At 46.4% G+C, this 14,418-nt stretch overlaps 1 protein-coding gene across 7 annotated transcripts in view; it reads left to right on the top strand.

Annotated features, from left to right (window-relative positions):
• The window catches only part of LOC143426348 (telomerase-binding protein EST1A), a 116,292-nt gene extending 112,922 nt beyond the window's left edge, over window positions 1–3,370 (top strand). For 5 of the 7 annotated variants that reach the window (XM_076899749.1, XM_076899750.1, XM_076899752.1 and 2 more), the window contains exons 25-27: window positions 284–504; window positions 1,313–1,397; window positions 2,701–3,370. In XM_076899749.1, the coding sequence (XP_076755864.1) occupies window positions 284–504; window positions 1,313–1,397; window positions 2,701–2,873 (479 nt within the window). In that variant the 3' untranslated portion in view covers window positions 2,874–3,370. The remainder of the gene's footprint in view (window positions 1–283; window positions 505–1,312; window positions 1,398–2,700) is intronic. The other 2 variants (XM_076899751.1, XM_076899756.1) reach the window with 1 other exon arrangement.
• The last annotated feature ends 11,048 nt before the right edge of the window (window positions 3,371–14,418 follow it).

Raw genomic sequence — 14,418 nt, forward strand, 5'->3', positions numbered from 1 at the left:
GCGATCGAAACCGTTTGTCGCTAAACGAAGCGATAAATTTTTCAAGATCACGCTATCCGATAACGCGCTGGCTGCTACGAGCACTTTTATTAGATGAACTTTCCTTCGAAGCTCAGCTTGCGCGGGTTACCATTTCGCGAGGATTCAGTTTTATCTTCTCACCAAACGAAACGTCGTTAATTAACGAGACACGTGCGACAAAGCGAGCAAAGTAAAAAATATATTTTCGCTAGCTTTTAATTACCATCGTTGCACCAACGAAACGACTGAATTTCTGTCGCAGTTCTGAACGAGCTGGAGGGGTTGGCCAGGGGTGCTGACGCCAGGGACTGTCCCCCAACCTCGAGGGCTACTTTGGACCCGGAGCACGTGGCCAGGGTCGCTGAGAGCGCGAAAGCGGCGCTAGCCTTCGCGAGAAGCAGAAATCCCGCGATTCGGTGCTTAACCACCAGAGGAACCGTCCTCACGTCCAGCACGTTCACGGTGGAGGAGGACGTCGACAAGGTGAGCCAATTAATTGTACTGAAATTCCAAAGCTTTCGTTATTTTCGAGGAAATAAAAGAGGATCGCGAAGATTCTGTTACCAAATCAGCGGTTGGTAACGCGAATTCCCTCGCGAATCGAGAAAGGAGAACGTCGAGGCGGAGAGGCGGGACGGGAAAACGATGGAAGAGATTGACCAGTGCTCGTTGAAGCGCGAATGTTATGATAAGGGGTCGCGAGCATGCCAGAGCTCCCCACGTGGCGCGCAGATAAACGGTTCCACCGGTGCACGCATCTCGAGCCCGTTGCTTATCTCGCAGGTAACACACCGGGTACACGGGTTGGATCGGATCGTATGCAGGAACCTTGATCTGTCAAACGATAGATAACGACCGCTCGCGAGAGCTAGTTTCATTTTATTCGCCGAGCGTTACCAGAGACCGCGTTCCACGTTCTTCCTCTTCCTCGTCGACTCGTTCGCTTCGTTTTCTGCTCTCGCTCCCTTACCGCGATCCTCTGCGAAGCCGCGAGGGAAGTCGACGGAATCTTACTCGTAATTGAACCGTAATTTACGGCCACGTAAATCTCTTCCATTCGGAGAATTTAATTAGAGACAGGTTTCTGGAATTGTTTTTAGCGTTTCTTTTAATAAGTAACTCTTCTGCGATCTAGTTAAGAGGGTATCATTGGGATACAGAGGAGGAGTGGAACTTTGGAAATCGACGATGCGAAGAGAGACAGAGGCGCCGCCAATTAAAATTCACGCGATGCTGGGGCGCGTGTCATTTCGTAAAAATAATAAACGGAACATCTGTAATTCTGTTGCAGGACGGGCTGACAACAAACGACGACAGAATACTGGCTACGTGCTTGAGCCTCTGCAAGGCGGGTAACAAAGATCAAGTAAATGCAGGTACGTACACGCATACACGTAGACGCCGCGCTTCCACTCGCGTATTTCTCTCGGAGGGTACACTGAACACGTTTCAACCGTTTTCCGACGCTTTGATGGTGATTAATACCGCTGCTGGTCGATTCTAAAGCCATGTTCCCACGTGGATCAAACTGGATCGCGTCGTCGAGCACCAGCGTTGCTTCAGGGGTGAATTAAGGGTGAATTCGAGCAATCGACGCGACCCAAAAGAAGCTCGCGCATCAGGAACGCATCCGTGTAGTGTATTTCAATCGCACTTCTAAATAGAACACGCTATCGTGTCATCGGTATTGCTCAAAATACGGTGTAAAAATTGGACCCCTGATAAAATACCACTCGTCGACCGACTGAAATAATTCCAATCGGACGTACGGCGCTGATAATCTTATCACGTAGAAAACAGACTTAACCCGACATCTTTTGGCTCGGTGTTTAGTGGAGCAAGTCGAAAATCCATCAGGCGCCAGTCGAATCGATACGACATTCCATATGGAATAAAAGAAATGACGTGACTTCGAGCGGTGCCAATAAACTTGGAACGTGGAAACCTGGCTTAACGCTGATATCGGCCGCGGCGATTAACCGTTATCGTCGTTGACAGTGCACACGGTGTTACGATCGACGCGTTCGTTACCATTAATCGACCTTATCGGGCCAGAATTTATTAGTCGCCGGCCCGCTAATTATTCGTCTCTTCCTGATCGCGAGAACGACGACAAGATCGATTTCATTAAGGCCCGGCGCGCTAATTGAAACCGTGTTGCAGGTTGAATTTATATCCCGGAGATACCCGGTTTTGCTTTACTTTTTCGCGGTCCGCCAGCACGGTAGAGCCCCGCGTAACCCGGCTAAGCGAAAAAATCCCCGGAAGCTTCGGTGCGGCGTAAATTATTTCCTGCGCGCGCGGTAATAAGAGAAATTGCCAATTACACTTCGATTAAAATTGCTACGTGACGCGTTTGCACAGTTCTGGCTCGAATTTTTTTTCGAGCCCACAAAGAAACGTATCTTTCTCGTAACTTTTCGTTTTACTAAGTGATTTAAAATTTCTTGAAATTATTCAGCTTCACATTCTTCGTACAAAACGATTGCAGTCTATAATTTGAAAAAGAGAGGTACTACCTATACGTATTGTCTAAAATTGAATGTGTACCATATCGTTAACTGTAAAAATGACGAGGCGTCCCCATCGAAACGGAAGTCCCCTCCCAACCCCAGCGTAGCTAGTATCTAACAAGAGCGAATCTAATCTTCGTGGCACGAAACCGACGAACGTTTCCAGGAGAACTAAACGGCCCACCACTTGTCCTGTCAACAGAAGAGGGCCAGCCACGGCGGCTGCGAAGGGAGGTCGTTCTGCTGACGGAGGACAGGAACCTGAGGGTGAAAGCTCTGGCCAGGGACGTGCCTGTTCGAGAGGTGCCCGACTTCATGCAGTGGGCTGGCCTAGGCTGAGACGCTTCTCCGACCAAACACACCCGCTAACGAAAAATCTCCCGTTACCGCCCCCGCCGAATAAAATCTTGACCAGCAGCCAAGCATCAGCAAAACCAGCAGCAAGACGCGAAGAAGGGAAAGTAAAAGCGGAAAAGAGAGAGAGAGAGAGAGAGAGCGAAAGAAAGAGAAGCAGACGGAAGGATAAACGAAAGGAGGATGTCTCGCATCGTGCTCTCACCCCATCGTGGCCGATCAGCCGTCACGAGCGTACGATGGATCTTCCGTTTTCACGTACACACACGCAGACACACGTAAGTTCGTCCTGATTGTCGAGTAGCCGTGCCAGTTCCGTGACGACGGCGCGTGATTCTCTCTCGTCGAGGGTTGGTTGACAGCGGAGCTCGTGGAGACGAGAAATGGGGGATGGACGTTGGGTCGCGCGTTTGCAACGGGGGTTGAAAGTTCTGGGGCCGACTGGGGTATCGTTCGAACACGTGGAATGGTAGTGTTGGGTTAGCGTTTCGATTAGCAATCGGGGGAGAAAGGGTTGAGAAGAGGGAAACGGTGATTGGAAGTGACGATTGAATCGCGACGCTTCTTATCTTGTTTCAACTTTTTGTTTGTTTTTTTTTTCTTTCCTTACTTTATCCATGGTTCGTTATAGTTTATCGCGAGCGAGGAACAGATTCGCGTGTATGGTGTACAATTAACGCCGGTTCCCGAGGCAGATTTTTTACGATTCACGGGATAGGAAGCGGAGATGTATAAACCGCGTCGTGGGAACGCGTGTAATAAAGTCGCCGTCGGAGTAAATTAATTTAAATACAGAGAGGACAGGAGTGTAGGCGCTCGATCGATGGGAGACGAGAGACGAGTAGTCGGTATTTTTACACAGGTGAATTATATTTTGGTTGATTTTTATCGATGACGACCGCCCCGCAGCCGGCTTTATTTTTCTGTACCTTCGTTTTATCATGTTTGTAACGATCTATACATACGTATATATATAGATATATGTCTACATGTATATATTTGTACGCACTTTTGAATATTGTATACGCCGTATGCGGTCGTTGGAGGATGCGTTCGGAATCCGCGTACGTCATCCCTTCCCCACCTTCGCGTGTACGTCATTCACCTTTCCTTTTTCCTTCTCTTCATATTTCTTTTCTTTCTTTTTTTTTCTTCTTCTTTTCTTTGCTTTTACGTCGTTCTCTTAGCAAGCATCGTATATACACGTATACACTGAATGGTTCTTGAATTAATTTCCTCTCTTTCGTTTCTTTCCCTTTGTGTTCTTTTCTCTTGTTCCACCTCCCCCCTTTCAGCCACCCTGCGTTGTTCATTTTTTTCCTTTATATCGTACGTGTAACGAGAGCTACCCTCGCGAGCGGTGAGATCCTCCATCTTTTTTAGACGCAATTTTCGCCATCGATTTTTTTTTCTTACGGCTACCCTTTACTTTTTGCTAGGGATCTTTACTTTTTTTTAGTCGCCATTTTTCGACGGTTTTTCCACACTTTTAGCCGCTGTTTCTGGCCACGTTTTTCCTTTTAGAGCGTCTCGTAACGCCTTATGGATTGTTGCTCGCGATGTAACGCGCGTTTTACGTCACGGTGAACAGAGATCTGTTACGGGAGATCCGCGGATGTGTTCGCTTTTGGGGGTGAACACGTTCGATCGGGGGATGTAGGCGGAACGTCTGCGCCGGATATTGTTACGTCTGGGCTAGTTGTTACAGAGCATACAATCTAATGGAACTCGTCAGTTTTTCTTATACATTTGTAGGTTTTTATAAGAAAAGACATTTAAAAACACGTCGGTACATTTTTTATTCTTTATATTACCACTTTCTAGCTGATAATTCTATCGATAATTATTAACGTAACTCCCACCCCCAAAGAGATGTACTAATTTATCTAAGCATCGATCTACCAATTGTTAGTGACTAGAGTAGAGTGTAGATAGTATAATCTTTAACCAATCCATAATTACATTAGTCAAATTCATAGCACGAATAATTACTATAAAGCAATTACATCGAATCGCTTTTTTTTTACGCCAATTTTTCACACTGGTAGCAGTAGTTCGCGTCTCGTAATACTTTTTCAAAATCTCTATTTTACTCATCGTATCCTAGCTAATTGTTATTCTTAATCAATTACCGAGAGAAACAATTTTCACTATTAAAATCTATGATAATTGAAATTCTCTGAGAAGAAAAAAGAAATCGATCGTCATACTCACAGGATCTAATCCGCAAGGTGTTACGAGGAGATTTTCATTTCTTTTTACACACATCAATTTACACGCTCGGTGTGTAGATGCAACAAGAACGAGAAAATGTTTTACAGCCCAGATATGCGATCGTGACACATAATTCCTCTAGAATCGTCGCATTATTTCAAGGACGAGCAAAACGTTCGCCGATCCACCTCGCCAAGCTACCTTTCCAACTCCTTCTCATTTCGCCACCCTCTGTGACTCACACTGTTAACGTACAAATCTGAAAATCCTCGATGCTAGAAATAACGCGAAATAATTTTCCATTAACCGAACCAATGCTGTCTTTGCGCTCAGCGATCTCAAACTCCACACACACACACATATAGCACGCTACCAATAAAAAAGGAACGATCGTTTGCGACTCAAGTTTGCGAACGATCGTTTGAAGAATCAGATCGCGTTACAGAGGGTCGTCGTAACGGTGCATGTACATTAGCGTATAAAATTGCTGTCAGCACTCGACCGTTCCCTGCGACACGAGATCAAGCTTGAACGAGTGATCGAGCGCGTTTCGAGTAGATCAATCGCGACGTTGCATCGTGATTCGTGCGAAGAATTCGGGGATTTCGGTGCGCGTCACGCAACAAGGGAAACACCCGCGTCTTTTCGCGTCGCGGACGTCGAAGAGCGTCGTCTACGTAGAAAACTAAGGTGACAACGTGTACCTGTTATCGCGAGCAGACGATTTCGTGGGACCACGAGCGTTCACCACGACCATGGCGACCCTGCGACGTTCGCTCGATTGCATATCAATGATTAACCCGTTGCGGGAGGTTCAGACGATAGAGTAAAATTATCGTACACCTACTATATATATATATAGATCTCGTGATTTTTAGAGGGGAAACAGATCCAAGTATTTCTGTTCACCGTATATATCTGTATATCACTGAACTACAATATTTCTCTGAAGGTATACGCTCTATTTATTTTTCTAGAACACGCTCGTCAGTCGAATGTCGTAACGTATGTGTATTAGATGAGGGAAGAATTCGTGATTAGTAGCAGGTAGATATGATCGACCACAAAGGGTTAATCGTAAGGGTTAGAGACGTTTCTGTACAGGTCTTTCAATGAGAGGAGTCAGTGGTGAGAGGAAAATAACAAGGGGATGAAAATATTAACAGTAGCATTTATCTGAGAATTTCTTTCCGATTTTCCTTTCTTTTTCGTTTTTCGACGATTCGATGTTTTTCTGCTTTTCTGTTAGACGTTGCTCGTTTTTCACGATTGAAATTCGATTTACACCGAGGCAATTCATCCCCTGAGCCACCTCGTTTCTCATGACTGGCCTCGTTGAACGAAACACAGCGAGTTCGATACGATCAGGATCGCGAACATTCCGAGTAGAAGGATCGATTTCGAACAGATTTACGCGGATTATCGTGAACGATTTCGTCCGCTGATCGATCGCGACGTTTTGCCACGGATTTCGATGATCGCGCGCGACGTGACGTGTCGCGAATCCGGAAGAACGATCGTTTACGTAGTCTCGCACGAATTTTTTTAAACAGACGAGGCCATCGGTTCGTTCGTTGGTTCTCCTTTCACTACATTACTACTGTCTTTAATCTTAAGATTTTCACGATAGAAACCAACGACGAGGCGCGAGGTACCGTCGTTCACGTTCGACGTTTTTAGCCGCCGCAATTCGCATGAGAATGACACGAGGTAGAGAGAAATCGTGTGTACATTGTCGAAACGAAGGGGACCGAGAGGGACGAGAACGCGACGTGTCCTATTTTTTGAACAAACCCCTAGTTACTTAACGATCCATAGAGATTAAATAACCGATTATACTAGGAGAGAGTGAGAGAGTACGAATGATAGAAAAACAGAAAAGCGATCAAGAGACACGAAACGTGGATTTTCAATTGAATCACGCATGGATCATCGCAGATTCTCCTTGATCGCGTTTTCTTCGGCACTTCTTTTCCTTTTTTTTTAATCAGTTGTATACACATCATCCACTGTCAACGTTACTGTCTTCTTTTTCGATCGTGTAGAACTTAGACGCGAGTAGCTCCTCGGTGCTACATCGTTTTCGAAGCTCCCTTGAATATCTATTATATTTTCTGTATTTAAAAAAAAGAGAAAAAAAGGAAGGAAAGATGAAAAACAGGGAAAAATGTATAAAAATATACGATGATCATTCGCGATTCGACGCGTCGGTGGATCGCGTAGAATTCCACGCCTAGGCAATTCGATTCCGACTTAATTATTAATTGCGTTCCATCCAGGCCATCGCATCTGGTTTTCACGATTAAAACAGCGGCACCTTGACGCGTTCCATGCTATGGGACGCAATGCAATTGCGAGAGGAAGATTTTTAAAAATACCTAATTGTACAGGGAAATGTGTGTAGGGGTTGATCGAAAGTTTTCACGTTTTCATCCCCTTTTATATGCACGTTATTGATTCAGCAGGGTCGAAGAATATTTTTATTCACCTATACACGAATAGAATTTTATCGCGAGTCTCGTAGCATGGAATCTGTTAACCCTGCTACGGTATTCGAGACTTTTTCATCCCCTATCGTATACTTTCGTCTTGATAAATAAATTTACAAATTCTAAGAAACGAATGAACTAATTTCTTTCTGGTATAGAACTCGACAAATTCTAGTTGAAAAAGTGGATTAATAAACAATTAATGTAGAGCGAATTACTCAAGAGCCACAGCAGGGTTAAAATTCGACAAGCTAAGAACAATTCGATCGCGTCTCACTAAGCTATCCAAACGTTCGTTCGAACGGTGTTGCAACAGTACATACGAGCGAGAATGATTCGAAGAATAATCGCGCGATGGAAACGCGCGAGAAAGGGGTGGTGAACAGAGCCAGTTGCAGATCAATCGTAGCTCGATGAAAACGGTCCACGCCACGCAGCAATAAACAGAACTAATCGTCAAATAGTCCACTTCGAGTCGCAGTCTTTGGCTCCTCCGTAACAGACTCAATAGTGCAATAACAGGTGGCGAAGTGGTGACGTTTCCGATCGACCGCGTTTCACGAACCCGACACCGCGAATAAATGCGACAGACATTTGTATCGACGGCATCTGTAACCCAAAGAAACCTCGAAAATTTTACTGGAAACCTGAGAATTTTAATTGAAGAATGTTAAATTCTACTGAGGGATGCTACGAAATGTTTCCACCCCCGCGATCAGAGTAGTGAGATCGAACCTTTGCCTCAATTCAGTTACTGCCATTAATTGTAAAACATCGCGACTAGATATCGACGTCCTACTGAGAACCTAAATTTACATTCCATTTCTTAAAGAAAAAAGCAGATTTTATTTTACATTGCGGAGGGTTGAAACACTGGTTTCACTCGTTTCGGTTGACTCCACCGACTGGCTCTGGTGAACGAACCGAGGGGATGAGCGAAGACGAAAGGCGGAGAGGTGTAACGTTAGAGTTTAAGAATGGCGGTGACGAATACGAGCGAGCATGAAATTTGTTAGCGACGTCGCGATTTTTAGAACGCGATTTATACGCGCGCACCAGGAAGCGGAACTACCCTGAACCGCTTCCGGGGTGCCATTTTACACCGTAAGTGTACCTACGAATGCATGTAAAGAAAAAAAAAAGGTAAAAAAAAAAGAAAAAAAAATAGACGTTACGTAAAATATGAACACAGACACACAGAGAGACACCGGTCACGAATTTTAATTAAAGATTTCACGCGATAACAATTTATTATACGCGTCTAGTAATTAATGTTGTAAGAGAACGGCGGGCTGTCTGTCTCATTTTCGTCTCAGGTTGAGGGTTGTTCTCGCGCGGTACGACGACGGTGATGACGACGATACGAGGATGATGGTGAAATTACGAGGACGATGCAGCGGTAGAATTTTTAGGCTAATCATTTATTACACTTATGAGGAATGTCACTATTATAGTGTTACCACTTTGATTATTCAATAAAACGCGACGTTGACGGAAATCGCTGTTGAACTCACGTGTGGTGTAATTTCTTCTTCTGTTTTTTTTTCTTTTTTTTTTTTCTTTCCAATCATTCAACCCCGTTTGGTGTGACTCCAGCTAGTTGCAGGCGTTTCGTGGCGGTTTGTGTTGTTTCGGTGTTTAACGAAACGATTCGAGCGGTCGACGATGTTGAAAATGGAAAAAAAAAAAGATAGGTGACTAGGTCTAGAGATATATACATGTTAATTATATATTGATTAATTTTTAAAAGATTACTATTACATAGTTATGTATTAATTTTAATGGACTAGATGTAACACCCATAAAAAATGTTCAAAATAATTTGTAAGAAAAAGATAAGTTCACAGTACACATCTCGCAGGTTTTTCAAACTTAATTCACGTATATACATACCTATTCGATTCGAATTACCGTATTAGCTACTGAGTGTTCAAATGATTCGTTCCTACTTGTCTCAATAGAAATCAAATACCCATAAAATCCGAACACAGAAAAACAAATGGAAAAAAATAGATTCGAACCTCGAACAAAAGCCAAACAAAAAAAAAAATACTATACAAAATAAAACACATGCGAATCGCATTCCACTATGCGATACACAGTACCCTCGAATTTCCCGCGCCCTCAGAAAAGAGGCTCGCAACTCATCCGCCGGTCAAACGCATCCAATCTTCGCACACATCTCGGATATCCTCAGGATCGTCTAACGATTACCTTCTAACAAGCCCCATCTCCAGCGAGGCTCCCTTTCTCCGCCGCGCTGCCACGATGGGCGCCCATAAACGCGGCGATGCTCCCAGAAGCCAACTCGAGTCCTCCATTACGTGGCCAACAGGGATATACCAAGGCGAGCGTGCGTACCCCTTCGAGGCGATTAGCGCGGGCATTTCCCAGCGAGGCTCGCGAGGCGACCCCGCTGCGTTTGACCCGTGGCTGGTCCGCGCTCTTTACCCAGTTGCTGCGCCGCGATATTCAGGAGGTCCGCGTCCATAAAGCACGGGAACGCGAGCATCGAGAGCCGGTCGGACACGCTCGACCTCGTTACTGCAACACGGTGACCGGCACCAGGCGCCGTTCGCCGTTTATTCTCGCTTGTGAACGGCGATGACCGCGGCGAAGGTGTCCATGCCGCTTTTCCATCGACGCGGACCGTTATCGAGCGCGGTTCGCGACCGTAAATGCTCGCGTAGGAAAATTCTGATCCGTGGTTGACGATTCTGAACGCGTGGAAAATGTTTCTGTAAAAAAAAAATGCTGAGATATTTGAACTTTGGAATCGTTCGAATCTCTCTCTCTTGGAAAATTCACTGTGTAAATACGTTTCCCTCGAAGAGTCATGCGAAAGATTGTTGGAATTTTGTCGAGACGTCAAGAAGAATTCAGTGCCAGCCGAAAAATCCGCTTTGCGATATCGATCGAAACGCGAGACAGGCAATCGCTAAGTACGGTACTAAATAACTAGAGAACGGTTGTTGCGCTACCATCGAGGCAAGAACAGCCATTACAGATTACAAGTTATCAGGCCAGGCCTGGTACGTACGGACAGTAATCAGTAATTATGCAGATACTTTAACATTAAAGTGAAGATGCTCGACGTAAACGTCCGCGATCTCTCAATTCCTACGAGATACCCGGGTAACGTTACTAAAGATCGTGTTTACTCGAGGGAAATAGAACAAATCTCGGACGTAGCTTTAACATAGTTGGTAAAAAGTGTATTTACTATAATATAACGTAAACAGTTAGGCTGGCATACGTTTAACGTATCGAGGGGAATAACATTCCAGACTTTGAAAATTATACATCCTAGGTTCGTCGTATCGCCAGGCGAAATTAGATCGTTACGATCTTCTTCGTACGAAGCGGTTGCGTCGCCATATTTTTCCGAGGTTTATGCCTGCACGCTGCTCGTATATTCGCCGCACTGCCGCGGCGATGCTAATTATTTGAACAGTTATATCGTAATACGTTCGTGGCCACTGGAACTTACGCGAACGCTTTTTATCGCCAGCGAAAGAAATCGATTTCTTGTGGGACGCGTCGACGTACCGTTACGCGGTAACTCGATTTTCCACGACGATCGCGTCCACGCATCGGAACTTTGTGCTCGCGTTATCGATAATTCTTTCCCGTTCAAGTGGAATACGGAATGAAATATTGTACTCGTGTTGCTTCTGTTCTCTTCCGACTCATTTCAATTTATATACAGGATATTAGCGGAATATTAAGCTCTATTACGTTAACCACGAACGAGAGAAAACGGTTCGCAGCGTTTCTCCTCGATTCGATCGATTTTCGCGTAAATGGTTTCAGATACTACGCCATTACGCGCAAATGTTTATTACTGCGCTCGTTATGACAAATAAAACATATCCACGCAAACCCCGTCACGTCCACGAACCACACTTCTCCAACTCGATTTCACAGTTTCAGGACGCGAACCTATCAAATAATTACCATCGATCGCCCCTAAAATCCAGGAGCCTCGCAACCAAAACCAGCATCCGACTCCAAACATCGCCTTCCAATCCAAAACTCGACCACCACCAAAATCCACTCTGCTCTCCAAGCGAATTGTACAGCATCGAATCGTCCTAATAAAATCGCAACTCGCACGAGACACAACCACACTGCAACGACAGCAGACCGCGGAAGGAAATGGACGCCTCGTCAGCGACGTTCGCCAGAATAATCACCGCGAGCGAAGAGGACTACTGGGAGAGCCGGGGAACGCGGTTCGCCAGCGGACAGTAGATTTCCGGTCGGGTTTGCCAGGCGTAGGGAACGGCAGCAGTCCTCTCGCGAGTCCGAGAGTCCGCCAGGCTGGTTATTTTTAACCAGCCAGCCTTGAACTTGCTGCCGCTGTGCCGCTGCGACTCCTCCTGCTTGGTGGCTGCGCTTGGTGGCTGCTGTGATCCGATCACCAATAAAGGGACTTATCTAATTCTGAGAAAGGCGATCGGCTACCACGGCTAAAGGTAAGTACCCACGCTGTATTCCCAGCAGCAGCCAGGCCGGGTAACCCGTACGTTATACTCTCTGTACGTAGTGGCCTCGGTGCCGCGGGCACGCCGGGGACACGCTCGAAAGGGACCGCTTAACATTCGCCAGTGTACGTCCCACGACGTTCGCCGCCGCTACGCCGGGGTTATGTTTAAAGATGTGCCCTCCAACCGTGGAACAATCGAACCGGGATATTGTTTGATCCTCGTGCCTGGCCGCTGCTCGCGAATTATCCGACCTCGTTGATTGGTCGGTTATTGGTTCGCCTACGGTGCCTTCTGCACGAAGGTATCATTCTTAGGGTACTTCATAGGTTATTAAAATTGCTAAGTCTTTTTCTAATATACATCCTTGATATTGGGAGTACGTATGTACGGAGAATTGGACGGACAAGCAGATTATCGTTTTGGGTTAAGAAACGAGCAATCTCGTCCATCGACGAAACGTCTCGAAACAAAGGAAGCCCTCGCGCGAGGCAGGGGAACCTGGCGGTTTACCGGAAACGAGCGTGGCGAGACCCTCGGATCTGCTAATCGCGGTTATCAGTCCGCGTGCATAGCTGCACGTGTCCCGCTGCACGTCGTTTTTCACGTGTAAGCGCAAACAAAAGTGGCCTCTCGGCGGCTCGTAGCCGCAAACGCGAACAGAAACGCGTAGGTACGCGCGCGCGCGCGGCCGTACGTCAGGAACGCCATGTCCGTCTACGGTTCCCCCCTAGGTGGATGCCCGTGATAACTCCCGCGAGAGTTATGCGGTAGCCGCCGCGAGATAACATAAACTCGCGCGTTATCTGATCAGACAATGCATCCGGTGATTTGTGGACTCACGAATGGGGTGACCTGCATACCGAGATACCTGCCGTTGCGACGCGCTCCAGCGAGCGGAACTGTCGCGATCACAGCCTCCGAACGATCGTTGCGAGGCGTCGATCGTTCCTCTTCCGAACTGTCACTCGTTCGCCACGCGTTCCTCACCTTAACTCGCGTCCCTTATTTAACTTAACGTAACTCGTCGTTACGTTCATTTTGCTCGAATAACATCCAACGCTTCACCCAAACGACAACCCCTACGTCGTAAGGATTGCAACGACTCCATATCAAAGAAATTTAAGCAAATAAAAGGAGAAAGATAGCGGTGAACGAAAACGCTGAAGCAACTTCCGTTCTGGCGGGAGCAGAATTTGTGGAGAACGCGCGTCTACGACTCGTACGCGAACGGTTGTCCCGGGGCATTACGTTTATAGGAGCACGTAATCGTGCGAGAGGCCCGCACTTGTCCGACCGGGGCACGAAGAGAACGGCCGGCGTGCGCCGTCATAAAAGGATCCCGTGTCCTCCCGTGAATCTAAAATCTCTCTAGGCTACGCAGCCAGTTTCCGAGCGGGGCTAGGAGGACGACCGCCGCGAACCCAGGAGGGCAGTCGCCCGCGCGTCCTGGACACGCACCGCGGACCGCGTGCGTGCTGTCCGTTTCCTGGTAGCAATTAAGATTAACTCACCCGCTGCTTTCCTCTCCGCAGCTTCCGTCGGTTTTCTGTTTTCGCGAGGACGCGGTCAGAGCCGTGCGTCCTTCCTCTTCGTATTACTCTTTGTTTCATTGCCGTATCTTCGTTTTTACTAATTGGAAAATCTGGGTACCATAAGCACTGTGATCTTCGACACTTTATGACTGCTCATGGCGCACAGTGGTATCCTTGGTTCCACGTATCGTTTACTTCGCTCGCGTTATTTTCTGCGATAGGTCTTCGAATGTCAATCAATCGTTCGCGATCCACGCTTTTCTACTTGGAAAGGTAACAGTCACGAAAGATTCGATTCGATGCTATTGCACGCGGCGCGGACATCTTTCTCTCCCGGTTTCGCACGGTTATTTCGTTGAACCGGCCCGTCGAGCGAAGAATTACGACAAGTTCAAGATCACGGGGTCGTTGCACGTGCTCGAGAGCGGAGGTGTAGTCGTGCTTTATCGCGAAGTCAGCTGGCCACGAGCCAGATGCGCTTGGGACCAACGCGAGCCGAACGACTTTCGACTCCCGACTCCTAGTAATTGTTCCTATTCTTGGGAAGTTGAATCGGAGCCACTTCCAAGGGTGAAAGATGGAAGATAGAGGGGTGGGTTTTTGCTTAGAAGCTTTCGTGTCCGTTCGACGGAGAATTTACTCGAATAAAAGCTAGAATTAATTAAGATATTACATTGCGCAGTGTTTGTTTAATTTCGATTAGCGTGAGATTTTTTCCTTCTATTCGTATTAATTGTGGGACCAGAAATATGATAGAAAATTTCTGTTAAATTCCAATTTATGAAATTGATTTCCATTAATTGTT

Source organism: Xylocopa sonorina, chromosome 8, assembly GCF_050948175.1.
Source record: "Xylocopa sonorina isolate GNS202 chromosome 8, iyXylSono1_principal, whole genome shotgun sequence".
NCBI lineage: Eukaryota > Metazoa > Arthropoda > Insecta > Hymenoptera > Apidae > Xylocopa > Xylocopa sonorina.